This window comes from Pteronotus mesoamericanus, unplaced genomic scaffold (genome assembly GCF_021234165.1).
Source record: "Pteronotus mesoamericanus isolate MK-2021 breed Mesoamerican mustached bat unplaced genomic scaffold, CSHL_Meso_final contig_53, whole genome shotgun sequence".
Taxonomy (NCBI): domain Eukaryota; kingdom Metazoa; phylum Chordata; class Mammalia; order Chiroptera; family Mormoopidae; genus Pteronotus; species Pteronotus mesoamericanus.
This window is the reverse complement of record NW_026555195.1, coordinates 2,018,929-2,041,150: the sequence shown is the minus strand read 5'-3', so window position 1 is coordinate 2,041,150 and position 22,222 is coordinate 2,018,929. Positions and strand designations below refer to the sequence as shown.

The window sequence follows — 22,222 nt, the reverse complement described above, 5'->3', positions numbered from 1 at the left end:
ACAAAGACATTGTTGTCAAGCAATGAGTTTCCTGCAAGGCTGCATTACTTCCATTGTGTAAGATGTCCTTCCTAATTTGAAATACATATTTGAGATGGCCTCTAATCTCTTTATCTTCACTCTATGTTTCTAGTGTAGAAAACACCAAATGGCCCTTTCAACACAGCACCAGGATTTTGGTGGTCTTTTGTTTTTATGGGGAAAGAAGCAACAGGATTGATTTTAGCTAGACTGTGGCTCCTAAAGAGTGACAGGTCAGTGTCTGAGTCACTCAAGGTATGAACCCACAGACTTTGGAATCCCAATTCTGTTGGCTAGAAATAAAACCTTAATACACAATTCAACACATTCAGCAAAAAAGATTAAGGAGAAGCTCTGAGTCTCCATCCTAAATGCCTGGCTAAACATTTTAAAATGAAAAGGATCCACATCATTGTGCTTTCTCTCTATTCATTACTTAGCTATTTCAGTGTGGGTAGAACATGAACGAATGATCTTTCACTTCGGTCACATGAGCATGTTTGGTTGCCTGGTGTAGCACGAAAGACAGAAATACAACCTTCCCTGAATTATCGACAGTGCGTGTTGAGAATAAAGACTGAACTTTGCCTAGTGTCATGGCACAGGGAGGAGCCACGGTTATTTCTGACTTTGACACTAACAGAGGACCATCTTCAAGGCAAATTACTTCTTTCATCCTGTTTCTCTTTCACTCACACTTAGGTCAGTTAAACCTACATACAGACCATCACAACCCAAATTCATATCCCCTCTTCGGAGGAGTCCAATTCTATCACTCCTCCTGGCTAGAAAACTCTTATTTCTTTAAGAGGATGGCACAGCAGAGCATAGAGAAGAACTGAAATCTCTGAAACAACCAACTTCAGGCCTGGCCCTGTATTCCCTTAACCCATGACCACAAGGACACCGAGACTATGACAGAGAATGTGGCACAGGTAAATGAGCGTGGGTAGCCAGTGGATATCTGACCAGCCAGATGGGCCTTTAAAAACTTATTAATGGGGAATGTTGTAAAAGATAGGTGTTTTATATTCTAGGTGGCTCTTGACTCTTCAAAGGCAGAGACAAACCTATAAAAAACTGAGCAGAGTCGGTTGGACAGGCGAATATTGTTTCTCTGGTGTTTTCACTTTGACACAACTCTCTTTATCAGTAGAACAAGCCTGGAATTCCTGAAGCTGCACTCATATCCTGCCATCGGTTTTTACGTAAAACCCACATTGATTGGGATGGGAGTTTCATGAGAATAACAATGGCCGGATATGAGCGAGGGAAAGGAGGAATATGTGATGTTTGGTCTGTACTGGTGCATTCATAAGAGATGGTGTCTATAAGGGCAGAGAGATAGGACTAAGTAGCTTACTGATGAATTTAACCAAATGCAGGTAAATCTTTGAAATCATACAACCCAATGAGTTCAATTTAAGCAATATTTATTATCTGTTAGGTTCAGGCATCAACCTGGTTGAGAATAATAACTAAGATAATAATAACCAGCACTCACACCGCACTTTACAATTAGAAAATGCTTTCACACCTACAGTTCTTTTGATTCTTATAGGAAGACAGAGAGAAAACAATATTACTACTATCATTACTACTCTTATTTTAAGAATCAAATTTATAGGAAAGGAGAAGTTTAAAGAAGTTAATTTCTGGCTCAAGATCACACAGCTAATAAATGGGTGTAAGCCTAGATTTTTGTACTTCAAACCGCACATGATTTTCACAGAACCATTCTGCCATGACCTCAGTAATTTTCAAAACACTCCGCCATCTTACTACCAGTCTTAAAATTTTTGTGTCATCTTTCTTAAAGAAGTACTACAAAGCACACATCATTACATGCTGTGAACACAAATGTACATTTTGTAAGTTGGATTGACTGAAGATTGCTAACTAACCCCTGATAATAGAGAGAGAAGAATGCTCTCTCTTCAGTAAAAAGTCCAAACAAGTCTCAGAAACGGAATTGTTGCATGATTTATGACTGACAATCAGAATAACGGTGTAGTGAGCCACCCAATAGTTAGTCAAATGTCTGTACTTAATTTACACCTTCCCTCAAGAAACTTGAAGCAACTCATCACTCTAGATTTTTACCAAATCCACGGGAGAAGAAGATTGTATTACTAGTAGCCTAATCCTTTTGAATGGATGGAGAAACTGAGGTGAAGAAAGGGAAAACGATTTGCCTGTGTCATCCAGATGGCCTGAGGCAAAACCAGAATGCAGGGTACCCAAGCCTCACACCGACACTCGCACGCAGAGAGGCTGACACAGACACGAAACCCGGGACTTCTCTCAGGGGAGCGTGGACCTGCTTTGTCAGTGTCTCCCATATTGAGTGCAGAGGTGTACCCAGATGGGTTCATCATCAAAGCATTTTAACGACTACTAGGAAGGAGACAGACAATGGAACTTGTTGAAAGCATCGTGAGCATCTGGAAAATTCCACTCCACCTGTTCCATCTCCGATGTGACTGACCACTCAACGGGCCCTACCTATCATGGAACGCTCTTCCTGACTCTTGCAGGGGATATGGGCTCAGAGCCAGCGCCCCTTCCCTGTGGTGGGCACAGCTTCAGTGACACCCTTGTTTTCCTGCAGGAGCTCACCTTCACAGACGCGTTGGTCTTTCCCGTTCCCACTGTGCAGGAGCTTCTTTTGTGCATGCTAGTAAAACGTTCTCTCCTGTTTCCAATTACTTTGAACAATTAAGCATGCAAATGTCTGAACAACATTTATTAAACTTCTGTGGACTTTTAGGAGGAAAAAAAAATAAAAGAACCTACAAGAATCTGAGTCATCAAAGAGTTCTTACAAAACCAGCATTTTCAGCCTTTCATTGGAAGTGAATCAGAAACAGGCGTGTGAAATTTCCCATGAAATACACACAGTGCTTTAAAATTTAAAAAAAAAAAAAAAAAAAAAAAAGGTGCTCTGGGCAGAGAAGAGTCTGGATCATACCCATTCCACACTGGTGGGTAAGAAATGATGAAGATCCCATGAGCTTGGCCCCAGATCCCCTGCTTCCTCACAGCTTTGTCTGTGTGATCTTTGAGGACCAGCTGTGAAAAGGCAGGGAGGGGTGACCACTGTATTCCTTTACCACACTACTGACCCAGGGACTATATAGAGATCCACAGATCTCCAGAAGGAAGAGCTTAGAGGCCCCAGTGTCTGGATACCTTCCCTGAGGCACCCTGGGAAAATTCCCCTCATGCCAGTTTCCTGAAATGTTATTTCCATAAAAGCCGTCTGCTCTTTCCTTTCCCCTTTCTTTCTTTCTTTCTTTCTTTCCTTCTTTCTTTCTTTCTTTCTTTCTTTCTTTCTTTCTTTCTTTCTTTCTTTCTTATTAATTTTTAAACTGATTTGAGAGAGAGAGAGAGAAACATTGATACGAGAAACATCAATCAGCTGCCTCCTGTACATGCTCCTACCCAGGACAGAACCCACAGCCTAGGTATGTGCCCTTACTGGGAATCGAACCAGCAGCCGTTCGGTGCACAAGATGATGCTCCAACCAACTGAGCCACACTGGCCAGGGCTCTCCCTCCACTTTCTAGAAAAAGTGGACTCCCTGCACTTTCTTAGAAAAGTGCAGAAAATACAGGTGCCCCTCAAGTCCCTGACCTTAAGGAAGGCCTATGTTACACCAAAGAACCCACTTGAGCAAGGTTACTTGAGCCCTCTGACCCAGCATGATTTTTTTCGTGGAGAAGGCCAAAGTCAGAATAAGGTTGTCTATAAACAGCATTGTCAGGGCTGGGGAAGTGTTGTTAGATCACGTGGATCTTTGCTCTAAGATTCCTGACTAGTCGCAGACCTGGACACAGGGCTGGTGGCAGAGTACAGTGCTAGAAAAAGGAAGCGCTCCCACTCATATGTATAAATGTGGCCATTCTAACCATTCCCCTTAGCATCGCCAAGACAGGTTGTACGAGGCTCTGCACCCCAAGGAGTCCCCCGACCCTCACACGCTCCCATCTTGCCATGTAGTTTCCCAGTTATTTTCCTTTTTGAGAAAACCTTTCCAACCCATTTTTATCTAGAGCTGATCACACTGAGGATTGGGGTAAATTAAATCAGTATGAATTAACCATGAGGAACTATCCCCCGTCTTAGAAATATGTCTCTTGCCAGGGAGGCTGCATGTCAGTTTTGATGGTTTTCATTCTTTTTTTTTTTTTAAATCACAAGTTGCCAACAGCATTTTATTTTTTCTTTTCAACATCCTGTTCTGCAGCTTCCTTGGCTCTCTTTGCCCGAGTGCCAAAGAGCCAGGCCTTGGCACCGACCATGCGAAGACTGGGGAACTCCTCGAAGTTCTTCCCCTCCTTTGCCATGACCTGGCTCTCTCCTCTTTGCAGACGTCCCATCAGGGCATGACTGGTCCTATCAGGTGGGTGGCCAACTTGAGTTCTTCAGCAGAGATGGCTCCCTTCTTGGTGGCCGAGGTCTTCCTGGGGAAGAGGATGAACTCGGAATACAACTACTTCAGCCCCTAAACAGGGGCCTGCAAGGGGCTTACCCGTGTGGCCTTGTTCTACCTCCTCAGATGCATGGAGATCGCAGGGGTCCAGGCCACCTTTTTGTGGCTCTGGGCCACCCTTAAATCCTCCAAGCACTTTGGTGTGGTACCTCTGTGGGGCATCTCCCTACGGGCCGGCTGGGTCCTGATGCAGGGCTTCCTGCTGATTGGTTTGCCTGTCCTCACGGAGGTGGGGCTTTAGGGTCATGCCATTTCTGCCGGGCGCCATGGCTGCTGCGTATGGGCCTTCCCCGAAGGAGAATGGCCACCGGAAAGAAAGTGGTGCCCCCAAAAGCCTCTATTGTTTCTTGTTCTAAATCAATGATGCTTGTAAGGAGAAAAAGTTACCTTGGACGGCAACATGATTGCTTAGGTGCCTAGGTGGTTCCTACAGAAACCACCGTCTTCAGTTCCCCAGGAGCGGTGCAACAATGGTCAGGAAATAAGACCAGAGAACAAGGTATGAATGCCTGTAGGTTCCACGAGCCTTGACATTTTTGCTCCTGGAAACACCCTCACTGTGGAATGTGCTGTTTGGGGAACGTGAATACCTGGGTCCTGCTTCCCATGTCTCTTGCCCGGTTCTCACCTTTATAAAGGCACATCACATCTTAAGGCCTCGGCTTTCTCTTCTGTAAAACAGCCTCTTTCATCCTAAGAGTAGTGGGAGGTGCTGCAAGTTGGCAACTTGTGATACTTGCCTTGGGAGACCAATGGCAATACAAGCAGCTCTCTCAGTGTTCTCTTGTTACCCTGGGTTATACGAGAAAGTCTCAGAAATGCTGAGCAGAGAAGTGGTGAGGCCAAGGAGTAGGCAGTGATACGGCAAAAGAGGAGGCAACGCCCTCATCCCAATTTCTGGGATGTTTTCTTCAATTGACTTGAATGGCCTTTTGGATATTCTTTGAAGCTTTTTTTTCTCTTGTATGTATAGTTCTAGAATTAGAACTTAAAACATACAGACAGGTTGAAGTTTCTAAATAAGAGGGCTTCTCTGCTGACCTGTTATGTGGAATGAGGGTAACAAGAGTAAATACTACACAGAAAGGTGTTTCCTGTAACTCTTAAAGGCGCATATATGTATGGAGTGGGGGTGGGGGGTGCTCACGCAGTGTTAGTGAGGAGAGTGTGTTAATTTTCCCTCTAAATGAAGTCAAACTACAACTAGGATAGGATTGAGCCACTCATTGGCCCCTGATAATCACACACGGGGTCCATCATGACGCTGTACAGAATGTTGTGGGAAAATGCAAAGGCAAGCACTTGGCCCTATGCATTGAGAATGAAAATGTTAAAATAATAGGTTCTTCAGTGCTAAATTATGTTTGGTCCCAAGGATCCTTAGAGCTATGGTTTTCTTTGTTCTGCCAAAGGAAAAAGGAAATACATCAGGAAGCTGCCAGTCCACAGGAAGTCTCACTTGGGCTGATAAAAGGAACTGATGTGAGGTGGCTGTGGATGCAGTTATAAGTCAATCAGCCTTGAAATAACAAGTGCTATTCAGGAGAAACTGGAGGCTGAAGTTAGCCTTCCTCGATGGTTTCCTTTTAACCTTGCAAAACATTCCCTTCTTTGTGTGTTTTTAAAAACTCCCCCCATCTGTTTTTTTAAAAAGTGTGTATAGTGTGTGTGTGTGTGTGTGTGTGTGTGTGTGTGTGTGTGTGTGTTTAGGAAAGGGAATGAAAACTAGAACAAGAATTAGAGCAAGAGAGAAAAAGAGAGAAAAGTTGGGAGAGTAGACGAGGGAGTGTTGTCAAGTCAAAGAACCTGCTGGTCTCTGAGCTACAAACATTTTTCTTTTTATCATCTTGTTAGCTCATTACAATTAAACAGAACCTGTTGGCTTCATCCTCCCTGGCCTGCTGTTCAGTGCACCTGTTCACCAGTCAGGCAGCCTCTCTTACCTGGGAAATACAGGCCCGAGGTTGTGAAGACTGGTGGAGGCTGAGCAATGCCACGAATCTGAGCAGTGCAGACTGCTCAGTGGGGGTCAGTTAGGCTAGAGGACCAAACACACAACAACAAGGCGTACATGGTCCTCACTAGATGGATTAGGTGTGGAGCTGAACTTTCTGGGTATATGGTGTGTCCATCTGGCAGTGCATCACAGTGGCTAAGCTCTATGAACTTTGGAGGCGAACAGGAGTAGCTTCAAATCATTGCATTTCCACTTTCTACCTGAAGGAACCGAGGTAAGCTACTTCCCCTCTCCTTGTCACAGGGATTGAATATGAGTATGTCCACAAAGGTCAAAACAGTATTGGCACAAAGCAAGAGCTGGATAAGTAGCTTATTCTTTTTCGTTGTGACTGTGCGTGCTCCTCCTCCCTTAGATGGAAGGTGAGCGAATCTCTTGCTTTCAGGTGAGAGTAAGGATGGGAAGGCCTTTGCTGGGGCCATTGTTGCTCATGCAAAATGGTCGATGATAAAGTTTCAAGCTGAACTGGGCCTCTCAGGGCTGACTGTGTTTGCCTGTTGCACAGCACCACTTCCTGCTTTAATAAGAAGAAGAAAGGCCTTCCAGAAACTCATTAAGAGGCTCAAAACTTTTCTTGGACCTCAAAATATTGTTGTTGTTGTTTTTTAGGTTAAGTGTAAATGAATCAAAACCAGACAAATTCAATTTCCCTTCAATTAAACAAGATTTTTAAAATCCAGGGGAAAGGATCTTGGGGCCAAATGTGTTTTGGGTTTTAAATGAGACCGAATTTTGCAAAAGAGTGTAAGACCCAAAGCAGAGGCAGGCCTGATTCCTAGTTGGCATTACTGCAAAGGGATTAGCACAGCTCCAGTGTCACTTGGTAATAAAAACAACCAGCTCAAAGAAATTCACAAAGCACCTCCTAAGAGCCCCAGCCTTCAACTTGCCTGGGCAGATCACTCTACAATTTAGGTCCTGGTTGTGGGGAGCCACATGGGCTCAAAGAGAGTTTCTGTGAGAGGGTCACCCATCGAAGCCCCCAAATAAGAAATGCTTTAAAACCTGCTTGGGCTCGGCGTCTTAGAAACATGACAGGAAATTTTGAAATCATACCTTCATTTTATACACGAGAAAACCGTTAGCATGAGAAATTTTACATGAATACTGAAGGAGTGAAGTGACTTGCTCAAGATCCCATATCTTACTGGAGGGAGGAGTTTGGGCTAAGATTCAGGTCTCCAGATTCTAGGCTGGACAATTTTTCTCTGTTTTTACTACAAAATGGGACCTAATGTCTCTGATCAGCACTTTTGGGCCAGAATGATGGTGGCCAGTCCATTTTTTACTAGACTACTTCTAATAGTCCCTCTTTATTTTTTACATCAGTTTTTTAAAGTTATAAAAGTGATATATACAAGTAATTTAAAAAAAAAATCAAATGCTACTGAAGTTCACAGTGTGAAAAGGAAAAGTCTACTTCTCCTCGCCCAGAAGCAACCACTGTTAATAGCTTCTTGTATATCCTTCCAGAAATTATCTATACTTAAATAATCATAAGTGTGTCTTCACATTATTTTTTTTACAGAAATAAGAGCACACATTTTGTAACTGCTTTCTTCCATGTAATAATATGCCTTGGAGGACTTTCTAAATCAGTGTATATAGACAATTCAATTTATTCCATTTAACAGTTGCATAACTTCTTCCATAATTTATTTATCTAGTCCCCTATTGATGGATATTAAGATTCTTCCCATTTTTTGCCATTACAAACAACACTATAAAAAACACCTTGTGTATATATATGTCTTTAGTATCTGTTTAAACATGTCTACAAGATAAATTTTTACAATTGAAATTATTATCAAATTTGTCTCAGTATTTAACATCTTGATAGACATTTCCAAATTGCCCTCAGGGATGACTGTACCAAGTTATGTTCCCACCAGTTGGGTGAGAGAGGGACCTGTCTCCTTATTCTTTCTAATATGAGGCATGATTGAGCTGTTCTACTCTGTTATCCTCCTAGATGGAAAATGTTCACTTTCATTATTTTCATTTAAGTGTCTGTATGCACATACTTGAGAGTCTTTTTATGTGTTTATTGGTCATTTGCATTTCCTTTTCTAGCATGTGCGTATGCATAGCATTTTTGTGTATTTTTCTGTGAGGGAGTCTGTCTTTTTATCATTGATTTGTAAGTAGTCTTTATGCATTTAGGCATTTGCTCATTCATCTTTGTACTTTATTTATAGTATTTTTCTCTATGTTAATGTATGAATGGAGGAGCTAGAGCTGACAGAAGGGAGAGTAATAATAAAAAGAAGTTTCCTAGGCACTCCTCAGTTTTCAAAAGATAGCCATACAATGAAGTAATATCATTGAGAGTGAAGTGCCAGAGGAAATTATAAGGTGGGTATTGTCTTTGGGAAAATGTGCTTAAATTTCCATATAATAAAAAGCCACAAAAAAAGATTTCCCAGTGAGTATTACTTCTTTTAGAACTGCCAGTTGTCAGAGTTTAGAATCAGAAAGCAGAGAAACCTCTGCTCTCTGGAAGTCTGGAAGGAACAGAAGTATGAGCATCTTCATCTTGTTCATTTATGTAGACTGCTGTCAAGCATTGTGTCGGGCAGTATTATTCAAGTTTTGGTTGAATGAATAAATGAAAGAGTATGAATTAAGTGATACATGCCCAAGACAAAATAACTCTTCAGGTATAAGAATTTCAACCTAAATATAAGCATTTATCGGGCATGTAACGATAGTCACTTAAAAACAACTCCCAAGCTGAGTAATTTTATAATACTAAAACCTGTTTTCAAACTTTTGCCACTTGAACAATACTGCAAAATTATTTATTCTCAGACTCCTTCGCACATAAAATCAGTGAACACCCAGATATTCAGACCTAACACTCTGCTACTGAGCTGTTAGATTTCAGGAGACATATGAAACCCACGCATGTCTAGAAACTCAGGGTTAGAGCTCCCGCGGCACCTGTAATTCTGTCCTCTTGCATGTGTGCACTGAGATGTGACATAAGGTCTTTCATTACCTTGGACACATGGCACTGTTTGAGAAAACGGGTCCTGCTGCTGAGAAGACATTTCGGTTTTCAAATATGCATTTCTTGGAGGTGGCTTGAGAAATTACATATTCTGGGCTTTTGATCATGAACTAAATCGCAGGCACGTTGTTCTCCAAAGATGGGAACTATCTTTAAGTATTTCAGTATTTTGGTTCATTTTTGAAGGTATCAGCAATTTTGACGCTGCTGTAAAGTTAACATGTTATCTGAAAATGCATCTGAACACTTCATCTCTGGTCCTGCCTGGATTATGGTGATAACTTTCTGAGCTTTTGGTTTGCTTAAGTGAAATCGTATTTCTCTGTGAGGTGCCAGACCCAGCCGGCCTATGAAAGTATGTCAGATCTGCCTGAATTTCCCCAGAACTGTGATTTGAGTCTCAGGGAAACAACCTTTCCTTTTGTCTCTTCTCAATTACTATCTGCTGACTCATTCTCAAAAGGAACTAGAGTTGTAGCCCAGAAGAGATGGCCCAGTTGAAAAGACAGCCTGTGGTGAAATCTCCAGAACACTGCAAAGGAAGGCACTGAAAGGAGTAACGGGATAATCACATTTTCATGGGGTCTGGTGAAATAGAGTTGCTCTTCCCTCCCCTGACTCCATATTTAATAAACGCATCTTTAAAGACAGCTGAGAGCGTGGTCTGGTTGCCCGAACCTGTCGCTGGTTGTTTAATTCTGCCTGCTACTTGGTTCCATGGCATCTGATAAGTGATGGGGCCTCTCCCATCCCCATTTCATAAAAAAGACGGTGTTACTAGGAAGGATTCTGTTCCTAAAAGACTGGTAAGGCCCTGGAGATCATCCATCTATTAGAAATTTTGTAATTCTTCCTTTCTGTCTATAGGAGTGAGCAAAAGTAAGTTTACAGTTGGGAGTATGCGAAACAGTTTATTTTTGTATTTGATATTATTTATTAAGTATTGTATTATTTATCGTACGAATAACTGTTACCCTACTTTAACCCACCGCTGTACTTTATAAAACCCCAATTCTGTGTTATGGTATTTAAAATCCTCCAAAATCTAATTCCATCCAATCTCCCCGTTCCTACCTTCTCCTTTATATGTATCCCCTTGCCCCTAAACACACACCAGAGTATTTTACTTTCCTAAAAAGACCTTGAACCATATCTTCCTGTGCAAGTCCTACCCTCCTTCAAAGCCACCATCCAGGTATACCTATCCACCTATGCCAAGAAGTAGTGTGGATTATATGGAAAACAAACAAACAAAAAAAAGCAAGTATTCTGGAATTAGAAACACTTGGCAAATTACCTGACCTCTCTGTACTTTAATTTCTCCCATATAAAATGGTAATGTGACAATATTACTTTCCATAGTGCTATTGTGAGGGTTAAATGCAAGAGTGTATGTGAAAGTCCTTTGTAAACAGAAGGGACTATGTGACTGACTATTGTTATCAGGTCTTTGTCTGCCCATTTGGAATTGCTCTTTCCTCTTTCCAGGCTAATGTAACACTTACTGCATTCCACCATGCACGCACACACACCATGCACACACACACACACATCCTCCTGCTAGGTCTTCAGGACAGCAGCCTTTTTGCCACCCACCTTGTCTCTTGACAGCACTTAGTCACCTAGTTCAGTGCCTGCATAATAGTCATGCAATAGACCTTATTAACTTGATTGGTTACTGACTTGTATTACTATGGCTGACATCAGTTCATGATACCAATGAGGCTAAGCTTACAGATTCTCTGTAAGGCCAGCTAGCTTTGCATAGGAAAGGGTTAATCCACAGACTGTCTAATTCTGTCAAAATTCCAAAATATTGGCCCTAAGGGTGACAAAGCGAGGATAGACAAATCCTATCCACTGCCTCTGGGGAAACATCTCAAAGTACACAAGCTGCTAATGTGGGGTCTCTCAGGTCTGTAGAAGCATTAGAATGACATCACTTAGTAATCCCATCCTACTGATGAATTAACACATGAATGGGCCACAAATATGTAGATATAAATCATAAAAGCAACAGAAAATGAAACAGGGTGTGGTCTTCTGCAGAGGAAAAGACACCTGCATAGCCCTGAGATTACAGAAAAAAGTTACTATGGTTGGCTGAAGATTTGTGAGATGTGCGTGTGTGTGTGTGTGTGTGTGTGCACATAGTGGCCAATGTCCTTTAGACCTCTCAATTTGTCACAAAACAACAAGCAAAAAAATAGACTTAGAAAGACTGTTTTCAGTACAAACCAAAAATAGAAAGTCATGTTATTCAAAACAAAACAAAACCAAACCAAAACGTTATTCTATACCTTCATAATGTAGCTGGTTGTCTAAAATGAATGAAAATAGCAGCTTTTCAATTCTAACCTAGATAGTTGGTTGCTAATCTGAAAATCTGTCCGTCAAGCTTCAGATGGAGTGAGTTTTCTTCCAGAGAAAACTAGGACTTTGCTGATGGCCGGAGTGGTAACTCACAATTTAGGCATATCTTTGGAAGTCTCATGTAGGATAAAGGCCTCAGTCCATTAGAAATCCTACCTAGTGGTTCATCATCATAAAATTTTTCCCATTTTTTTTCTGGTAAAACTCAGTATTAACATAAGACTAATGTTACATTTCTAGGATATAGGCTTGTTTAAAATCAACCAGTTTTTTAACCCAATGCCAGGTTAACTGGTTGACCCCAAACAGAAGACATTGAAATCTTAAATCTTAGTTAATGTGGTTGTTATTCAAGACCTGTTTACTACACAGCCTGGAGGAGGGGTCCATGACGTAAGTCCTAATACATTTGAATGTATTACATTTACATAGTCAAACAGTCAATTATTAAAAGAATCAAAACAAAAATTCAGTCTACCTGCCCCTTGTCTATAAAGGTGCCTATTGGCTATTTAAGTAAAATACTATATATTTTTTTGTTGTCTTCTGGTAATGGAGATCCTGTTTGTCTACCGAAAAAGAAGAATGTATTTTAGAAAACAGTTATGCAAAAAATCCTATCTGAAAATCTGGAAATTTTTAAAGTATGGAAATAATTCAAGGTGGTAGTAATACATTTTTCATCAAAGAATAGAAGTGTCTTTATTCCAAAGTGCCAAATTCTCCATGAGTTTTAAAAACCTTTCTCTGTCTCTGTCTGTCTGTCTTATGCACACACACCTACATAAACTCACACTGCCTCCAGGACCCTATAATTCATAATAATGAAATGAAAGTGAATGACATCTCCATGGTATGGTGGAAAGAACATTAACCTGAGGGTTAGGAGCCCTGAATTCTCACCCTGCTTCAGTTATCTGTGGGGCCTTGAGCAATTTATTAAACAACTCTGGGCCTTAACCCACCCATAACATGAGAATATCAAGCTAAATTGTCTCTAAATTTACAAACCTGTAAACTTAAATTGGAATAGCCGCAGAAGTTGAAGGAAGCTTTTTTGTAGAAGTTATTCACAAAAATAAACCCCAAAATTACCCATTTGCCATTCGGTAATTACCTGGGGGAAGCTCTTCTATGCGGTCATGGGGACAGATAAATGAACCTAGGTGATAAGCAGGTAAAAAGATGCACGTGGGTATTGACTCTTCAGAGTGAAGGCAGCATCCCTTTTTGAGGACAGCACAGTCTCTGTTCCCAAGCATCCTTTCCTCTGCTGCTCTCCTCAAGGTACTGTGCCCTCCTGAAGTGGCCCCACTGGACAAGCACTGTCCCATCGGCGGCGACCGACCCTCCTGGACCTGTCTGGCACAGAAACTCTGCTGGTGTGCAGAATCCTGCTTTAATCTCAACCTTTCTTTCCCAGTTTGCTCTTTCATCACTTGCTGGCTGTGTGTTCCTATACTTTCCTGAGGTAAAGGACGAAAACTGAATAGGCCTCCTCAATTGGACTTTCGTCAAAACATCTTCCCCGACCATCCTGGCTGATACAGCTACATTGCCTTTTTTTTTTTTTTAAGGTTCTATTTATTTATTTTTAGAGAGAGAGGAAAGGAAAGAAGAAGAGAGGGAGCGAAATCAATGTGAGAGAAACAGTGATCTGTTGTGCGTCTGCTACACACCCCGACCAATGGGGACTGAACCCGCAACCAAACCGGTGACCTTTTGCTTTGTGGGAGGACACCCAACCCATCCAGCCACACTGGTCAGGGCGCTACATCACTTTGTATCCCCTAACTTGCTTTACTGTTCCTCAGAAGATACGTCATCTCTGGACATAGAATTATTTATTTACAGGTCTTGTCACCTCCAATGGAGTATAAATTCCCTGTTCTATTCTCAACACATAAAGCATGACTTTTGAGCCTTGGAGCATAAAAAATGCACAGTTAATATTCATTAAATTAATTAAACAGGTATTATGGTCAGTCCAGACCTATGATCTAATTTTCTAACCAACCAAACCCCAGAAGACCAGTCCACAAGGAGAAATGCAACCAATGTGCATTCAACGAACGCACAGACTTTATGTGGTCTTTACTGTGACTTAGGGACGTACTTTGGCCCCAATTCACAGATGAGGAAACGGAGACTCAAGGAGCTATGTGTCCTGCTGTAGCATAATCAGCAACGAAGCAGCAGAGCTGAGAATGAACCCAAGTTTCCTGACTCCAAGTCTGCTCCTTGTTTCCCTATTTCATTCACTATATCTGTGTCTTCTTTGATTGTGTCGCCATCTTTGAGGACACCGTGGGCACTGAATCAAGCTTCCACAGATGAAATAATTAGACTCGATTGAAGACTGCTTAGCACTAAGATGCATTTTTTGAAACCAGGTCATTTCTTAGAGCAGCAAACAGTATCATGTGCTTTTCAACACTGATAATATCACTGTGGGGAGCAGGGGCGGGGTAGGGTGTTGTTTAATACTGCAGGTTAACTCTCTATGGCAGAAAAAGAGTGGAATAGCCCCCACAAACGTTGATGCTCACGACATGATGCTCGGAGCCTTCCCAGGAAATGCTCTTAGAAATGAGAAGAAGACACGATACAGGAGGACCTATTATAACAAGGGCAGTAACATAGAAATTTTGGAATCAGATGGAATTATGCACAAAATAAAGGGCTCCTGCAAAGAACTCCAGACTTCTCTGGCATCCTGAACCGAATACCTTCTCAGTGCCGAGACTGACAGGCCTTTTGAAAGAGAGACATACCTTCCATCTGAGGAAGAAATATGCAGGTGCCTAAAAATCACATCTCACAATTACTCAAAGATGGGTTTTCAAGCATTCAAACTGGGAACACCCATTCTGGATTTGTGTCTACAGATTAGATATGATCCATAGATCTCTCAGACCTCAATCAGTACAGAACTGGAGTTCATAGACATGTCAGTACATACTCTTGTAAGAATGTATGACTACAATATTTTAAGAAGAGAGGGTTGGAAAAGATACTGTTGTAGAGCTAATTTAGTTCTACTGTTTCACTTTTGCAATGATTCTGAAACTCAAACAGATTTAATGAACTGTGTATTCTCACACAGAGACCAGGAGTTAGCTGACCTCTTTTTGCCCACTCTCCTCTCCAAGAACAGTGTCTAAACCATTGTGGAAGTGGGGCCCAGGGACCTCAATATCCAAAGGTCACATGTGAACAGGAAACTGTGGCTTTCAGGCAACTTCAATACCAAAGTATACACTTAAAGGCTCAATCCTTCAGAACTTCAGGGACTGAAAATGGCTTGACAAGCCACTGACCTGAGGGTAGGTCTGCATAGCCAGGTCACCAGGATCAGGGACCAGGGTGTTCCTGGGGAGCTTTTGGAGGGACTCCCAGGCTCCCGCCACCCACATGAGAAAGAGGACCTTCCACTGAATCCTTGGCGTGAAGCGCCAGGGTCTTGGTCAAAGCCAGTTCTCACTGCCCACCATGCCAATCCCTGTGTGTATATCTAAAGAGATTAGCACATCCTGGGTACAGACCACAGCTTCCTCCCTGTGTTCTGGGCCTGTTTTAGAGGTCTGAGCATCGTGGAGAAGAAATTGCTTCACTTCTCCTTAGGGTGTCTACATCAAGACCCCAGAGCCATGTTACTGCTCTTCCGGATCAGAAGGGTGCCTTCTGGGTACGCGGTGAGTGTCCTGACGAGGAGGAGTTTTCTAGAGTGGAGAGCCCTACTACTAACCCAGAGACACTTGCATGCACTCAGCAACGTGAAGAACAGAAAGCCTACGATGTCCACTGACCACCACACCCTTCCTACAGCAGCCCTCCCGCACCCACTCCTTGCCCGCCCACTTCAAACTTGAGGAACCTAGCCTCACACAGGCACCCTTTAACCCGTCCCAGTCAGTTGTCTCATCTCCAGATTTTCAAGTTCCTTCTGTGGGTGCCTTTGACCTAAGTCAGCATATTTCAAACTTTCAGAAAAAAAAAAAACAACTTTAAAAACCACTACTCCACCCAAATGATAAAAATCTCTTGAATTCTCCAAGCTCAACATCTTAGCTTTCTCTTCCTCAGCCCTGAGCCCGAAGCTGATCCTTCTGGGTTCTGGGGGAATGGCGGGCTCTGCCAGTGTTCACCTCACCAGCTTAATAGTTTTTCCAGACAGTCTCCTGCTTGGTGTTACACAACCGCCTCGCGGTCCAGCGGACTCCCGGTCCCATTCATTCCCCTCGCTCCTCTAAGGCCAGGCGCGTTAGGGGGTGTCCCTTCTCTCTGCTCCTCGCCCCACTTCCCCTTCTAGAGGAAGGTGGCAGTCAACCCTTCTGAGGTCGGACAGGAAACCCAGACCCTCGGCCGTCCCTCTGGGCTGCACTTTGCAGCCGAAGCCAGGCTGGGGGTGTGGGGCGAAGGTGGGGGTTGACGGCAGGGTTCGGCTGGCCCCCTCAGGAGAGGCGGCTCTGAAGGGCACGGGACCTTCTTTGAAAAGACCCCAGGAGCCCTTCCCCGGGGCAGGCGCCCACCCTGAGGCGGTGTGCGAAAGCGGGGCGCGGCGCGGCGCGGACCCAGGCTGCAGAGACGTCTTGGCCCTGCGGGGGAAGCGGCGAGGTCGGCCCGTTAGTCCCGGGAGCCGCAGGCTCCGAGCGTCGAGAACCGGCAGCAGAAATACCGAGAGGAAGGGAAACCAGCCTGCGCTGACATGTAAACAGGGCTTCCATTTGGAGGAGCCCGCCGAGACAGAGCCCAGAAACATTCACTTGCACCCCGATCCTCCTGCAGCCAATCCACTTGCCCACCCCAGGGCCCACCAGGCAGGAACCCGAGCTGGTGGCGGCGGCAGCTTCCGCCCCCACCGCCTCCAGCCTCGGGCGAGGGGGAAGCCGGCCGCAGACGGGCACCCAGCGCCGGGCCAGGGCGCTCTGCTTGCCCGTGGGAGTGATGGACCCGAGAAATCGGGCCCCCGGCTCCGATCCGCGCCCAGGATCCCCCCCGGGATTCAAACTGCCCTCTCCCGCAGCCGGGTGGCAGCGCGGAGGGAGGGGGCCGGGCTCCGCTTTGGGGCCAGAGGTGCAGGGGAGATCGTCGGGCGGGGGGGTGAGGGGGAGCCGGGAGGGGGAACCCCGGCTAGTGAGACTTGCCACCCGCGCGCGGGAGGAGACGGAGCGAAGCCGGGCGCGGAAGCAACGGAGAGTGGCCACGTCTTCCGGGACCCCGGCGCCCGCCGCCCCGCCGCCCTGGTCGGCCCAGCCGCTCCGCGCCCACCGCCTGGTCTCTTACCTTAATAGTCCCGTCCATTTGGCCAAGTCTGCAGCCGAGCCCCCCAATATTCCACACATTGACCCGGTTACAGCCTGACCTCGCAGCCCCTTCGGATTAGCCGGGCGCGGCCTCCGCGGCGCCCTGGGCCCTCCCTGCGTGCCCCCTACGAGCGCCCTGCCCGCGCTCCCCTGTGCACGTTTGTTGTTGTAGCGGATTGAAAAAGAGACAGTTTAACCGGATGAAACTTTTTTTTCAGCTAATTTTGGGAAGTGACTTCACTTTGCGAATCGGGAGGAAGTCCTATCTCTCTCTCTCTCTCTCTCTCTCTCTCTCTCTCTCTCTCTCTCTCTCTCTCGTCTAGCTCTCTCCTCTCTCTACTCTCCTCCGTCTTCCCTCCCCCCACATCCACTCTCCCCCCCACTCCGCTGCTCCTGCTTTTCGCATCACACACACTATATAAATATACGCAGAGATGCCCAGATACATCCATGCGCTGCGCACACAGGATACTTGCTCCAGAGAGATAAGAACGAGCTGGGAACAATGCCCGGGTCCGCGCCCGGCGCCCGCGCCCTGATTCCCGCAGTCTGCATCCCCCCCTCCGCCCCCCAACACCTTCCCCCAAAGTCCAAACCCAAACGCCTTTGGCCTCCTTCCTTTTCGCGGGGCCGTTGGCCGAAGGTGGCCCTCCTGACTCATTCACTTTCCGTTTCTTCCCACAGATACGTTCATTAATGCTTTTTCCAGCCGGAGTCAAACTTTTTGGGGGGATGGGGGGCGGGAGAGTTTACTCCGGCTGGGGATAAGCTGGAGCCTACTGCCCGGGAAGATCCAGACGCAGACCGAAGCAAACCAAACATTACAAAATGCATCCAATGGGAATTTTTCCACTCTGCACTCGGTTACCGAGTGGCTGCCGACTCCCGGAGCGGCTCACCCCACACAGCCACGCGGACTCGGGGCGGCTTCGGACGGACGCGGGCCGTGGGGAACGCGCACTCCGCACCCAGCGCATTGTTAGCAGAGGGGCGCCCTCCCCGCGGAGCGCTTCGACCCTCTTCTCCTGGAGAGCTCCGGGCTCCCCCCGAGGGCGGGGACCAGCGACACCCTAGGCCACCTAACCGCGCCCTCTAGGGTCAAATCCCTGGTGCTAACCCGGACCCGATGGCCCAAGCCCGGGCGCCCAGACCAAAGCCGCCTACGCATTGCCACCCGGGCCCCAGGACACCTCCACTCTGGCGAGACGTTCCCTCCGCGCTGGTCAGCAGGTCGCCAGAGCGCAGCACCCAACGTCGCGGCCCAGACTCAGATCTTTTCCCCGGTGAGATCCCGGGGCCCGTGCCCTGGACCACATACCCACCCAGCGTGAGGCCGGCCTCCCCTGGCCTGCCCGGTCGGCCCCCGCCACCCGGAGGCCCCCGGTTCCCCAGCAGTGGGGACGCATGCTCCCATTGGGGCAGCCTCAGCAGTCCGGGCGCAGCGAGGGGACCCTGGGCGCTTTCGGCCTGTCTCCCTTCTCCCCGACCTCCGAAACAGATTACCTTGTCCACGCTCTGCAGACCACGCTTTGGACCTTTTCACTTTTATTTAAGAGTCCACCCGGGGAAGGAGGGAAAAAAAAATCCAGAGGAGATCCGAGTCAATCGAAATGAAAAAAGTTTCAAAAGGGTGTCCACAGCGGCGAAAAAGGTGACTTATTAATTCTTTATTTCTTCAGGAGCAATTGAGCCCGAGAGCTCTCTCGCCTCCCTCCCTCCCTCCCCCTCCCCCCACCCCCTCTCGAAATTAGTCTCATCAATTCAGCTCCAATTTTGGGTTCGAATACAGACAAGGGTCTGAACGTGACCAGACCTGGAGTGGCGGGTGCAGCCTGCCAGCAATTGAGCCTCGGTGTGCGTATGGGGGAGTAGGGTGGGGGGGTGGGGGTGGAATGGGGGCCGGGCCGACCCCCCCACCTCCTGTCTGCTTCTCAATCCAGGGGTCTGCTCCGGGGCTCCCCTGGGACCGCCACATCTGGTTACCGCTAGCGGGGTCAGTTCCCCCCTTTGCCTGGGGCCACCAGTTCTGGAGTTCAATTAAAAGAAATCAGGTTTAACCCTTTCCTCCCCTCAGCCCAGCCACCCGCCCCTCGCTCTTCCCTTCAGAGTTTCCACATGCTTTCCAGAGAGGAAAGAGGTTAAAGGGAAAGGAAGAATGAATTACATCCTTTCAAACCCCAAATTGTTTCCTTTTCAGCCCAGACTCTGCCGACCTTCAAACGACAACAGGCCTTTCAGGAGGGTGCGGGGAGACCGCTTCCCACAGGGACAAGACCCGAAACCTGGCACCCCCAGCCGCATTGCCCCTCTTTCAGGCAGAAGGGACTCCACCTCCACCTTTGGGAGGCCCTCTTCCAGGTGCTGGGCACACACTGAGGCCACCAACGGCCACCCCACACCAGCCCCAGTCTCCCCTTCTGCACAGGCCCCTCCTGGCTCTTGCCAAGGCCTCTGCACTGCAGAAACGTTGGCTACGCTCTCTCCCCACCTCCTCTTCAGCCCGGTAAGAGACAGGTTGACTTCACCTCATTGACCATGGCAGTTACCTCAACACCCCAAGCGCCCCTGTCTCCTTTGGGGGGGGGGCTGCCCGTCCCATTGGGAGAGCTCAATATGTTGCTCAGGAGAATGAGGACTCGCCCTCCTGTTTCAGCTACGGGGACTCAGTAGCACTTTCTGTTTCTGCCTGTAAAGCCAGAGCTATGGCAATTTCATAATTTTGAAGATGGTGGGGGGGGGGAGGGGAGCAGCTGGCTGGCACAGGCATAACTGTCACCACTTTGTGACTCACCGACTGGCACTAGTGCCATGCCTTCTCTTATTTACCAGGGCCTTCATGAGGGCCTCCTGTCCACCCGCCGCCAGGTCCTCTTCCCAGAAGAAAGAGTCCTTCCTCCAACTCTGAACAGCCTCTGGGGGAATAGGAGGCCCCCCCCTACACCATCCTCTTTGACATGCTGGTGGGTGAGCGTGCCCACTTATGTAACTCTGGATTTGATGCTCGACTCTCCTGCTGCGGCTGCTTTTTTAAATCCCAAAGGGGGGGAAAAAACCCTAACCAAACACAACAGTAAACAAGTCTGCCCTGTTTAATGTGGTTACCACCAGACATCTGGAAAGATGGTTTGATCCTGGCAGCTCACATTGTTTTCACGAGCAGCCAAAGAGAATATTTCGAATGTTTGCATTGAGACAAATTGATAGAGAGCCTGTGGTGAGGCCTGCTACAAATGAAAACGGTCCCGGAGCTGGGGAGGGGGGAGCCCTTGCCCTCCCCTGGCCCTCCTCGTGTCTCTCTCCTCACCCTACTTCTTCCCCCTTCCTTTCCTCCCTTTCTCCTCTTCCCTCCCTGGCCGCTCTCCTCGCGGCCTCGCCAGGGACTGCTTACCCCAGCCCACACACTCGCACACACCCTCTTCTCTGGCTTACCAGAGACTGTTCTGCCTCTCCCTTTCCCAGACTGGGCAGGGCTGCAGCCCAGGAGCCGGTGCCGGCTACTGCCGGTGCCCAGTCCACCAGCGGCGCCGGCGTCCAGGTCACGGGAGCTCACACCCGGCAAAGCCGGTCCAACACTGGAAACAAAAGCTACCAGCTGGGAAGGAGGGGTACCAAAAGAACAGGCCCACCGCGCGTCTCTAAAAAGTCTAGGGTCATTTATAGAAAGCGTGGTGGAAGGGTGGGGGGGGGGCGGCGAATATTCAGGAAACACTTGGATTTGGAGCGTTTTCATCGGAACTTTGGTGAGATGACTTGCCTCGCACCCTCCGAATGTGACAATATTTTCACAGATGCGGAAGTCCTGCTTCCCTAGGGAGGGGAGCGGCGGGGTGAAACGTGTCTTGGCTCGCTCAATGTCAGCCCTTTTGACCCGGTCAAGACTTTCCAGACACGGCTTCCCGGGCTTCTCCGGTCCCAGCCAGAGTCGGGGATGAGAGGACGCGACAACCGGAGCTGGGTCCCTGGGGTACCTCCGGCCCCCGGGACGGTCCGGTCCCTTGAAACCCCTAGCGACGCCCTGCCTGGCCGAGCGTCCGGGCGGAGCCTCCCCCTTCGTCCTCCCTCCACTCCTCCCCTCGCGTCTAGCGGCCACCGCGGGTATTAGAGCTGGCAGGGGGGTCGGGGGAGGGGGGTGCGGGGGAGGGATGGGCGAGCGAGCGCCAAAACTCCAGACTGCACAACTGCAGCTTCAAGTGTCTGGCCCCTCGCTCGAGGCCATAATTAATTTGAGATTTATTTTTATTGGAGAACTCGAGTCTCGTCTGACCTTAGCCAAACAAGGCAGCTCGAGCCGCCCCTGGATGCGCTTGAATGCCGGGGCATATTTCTGCAGGAAGGCTTTGCAGGCGCGCCTGCTTTGAATTTGTTTCTCAGACTTCATCTACTCACAGTTGAAGGAAGATTTAGAGCCTCCGCTCGCCCTGCCCGCTCCCCGCGCTCGTTCCTGCCTAAGCGCCAAGCTGGTTCCAAACGCTACGTGGGGGGCCGGGCGGCGGGAGGCCGGGGGCGGGCTTGGGAGGGGAGGGTCTCGCGCCCAAGCCCCAGCGCTCCGGAGTCGGGTCTCCAGACCACGCGGCGTCGTGGAGGAAACCCCAAGGGACTCCGAGGTTGACCAGAGAGCTCACAATGACGAGAGGCGGAGACCAGCCAGGGGCCGGGACCCTCACCCAGCAGCGGCGTCTAGATGGGGGCCTTGGTGGGGAGGGAGACCCTGCCTCCCAACCGCTCAAACAGCATTCGTTCTAAGTACAGACCTGTGTCCTTGAAATGCCGCTTCAAGACCTGCTGGCCAGATGCTGCCCCTGGGCCGATTTCTGTGAACATTCTGGGGCTACCAGCCTCTTTTCGTCTGGTGGCAGGAGGTGGGGGGCGTGGGATGGGGGGGCTTGTCTACCCCACAAGGCAGCGTGAGCCGAACCCCTAGTCTGGTTGGTGGTGGAACAAGAGCAAGGAGTCTGGAAGACTCCTGGGGGGGGGGGGGGGGGGCGGGGGGTGGAGG

The 22,222-nt window shown here is 47.6% G+C and overlaps 1 protein-coding gene and 1 pseudogene across 2 annotated transcripts in view; both read right to left on the bottom strand.

Annotated features, from left to right (window-relative positions):
• Positions 1 to 17,377, bottom strand: part of FLI1 (Fli-1 proto-oncogene, ETS transcription factor) — a 115,075-nt gene extending 97,698 nt beyond the window's left edge. For both annotated transcript variants that reach the window (XM_054579448.1, XM_054579449.1), the window contains exon 1: positions 17,207 to 17,377. In XM_054579448.1, the coding sequence (XP_054435423.1) occupies positions 17,207 to 17,224 (18 nt within the window). In that variant the 5' untranslated portion in view covers positions 17,225 to 17,377. The remainder of the gene's footprint in view (positions 1 to 17,206) is intronic.
• LOC129075361 (60S ribosomal protein L13-like) lies at positions 3,897 to 4,919 on the bottom strand (annotated as a pseudogene).
• Positions 17,378 to 22,222: the final 4,845 nt, after the last annotated feature.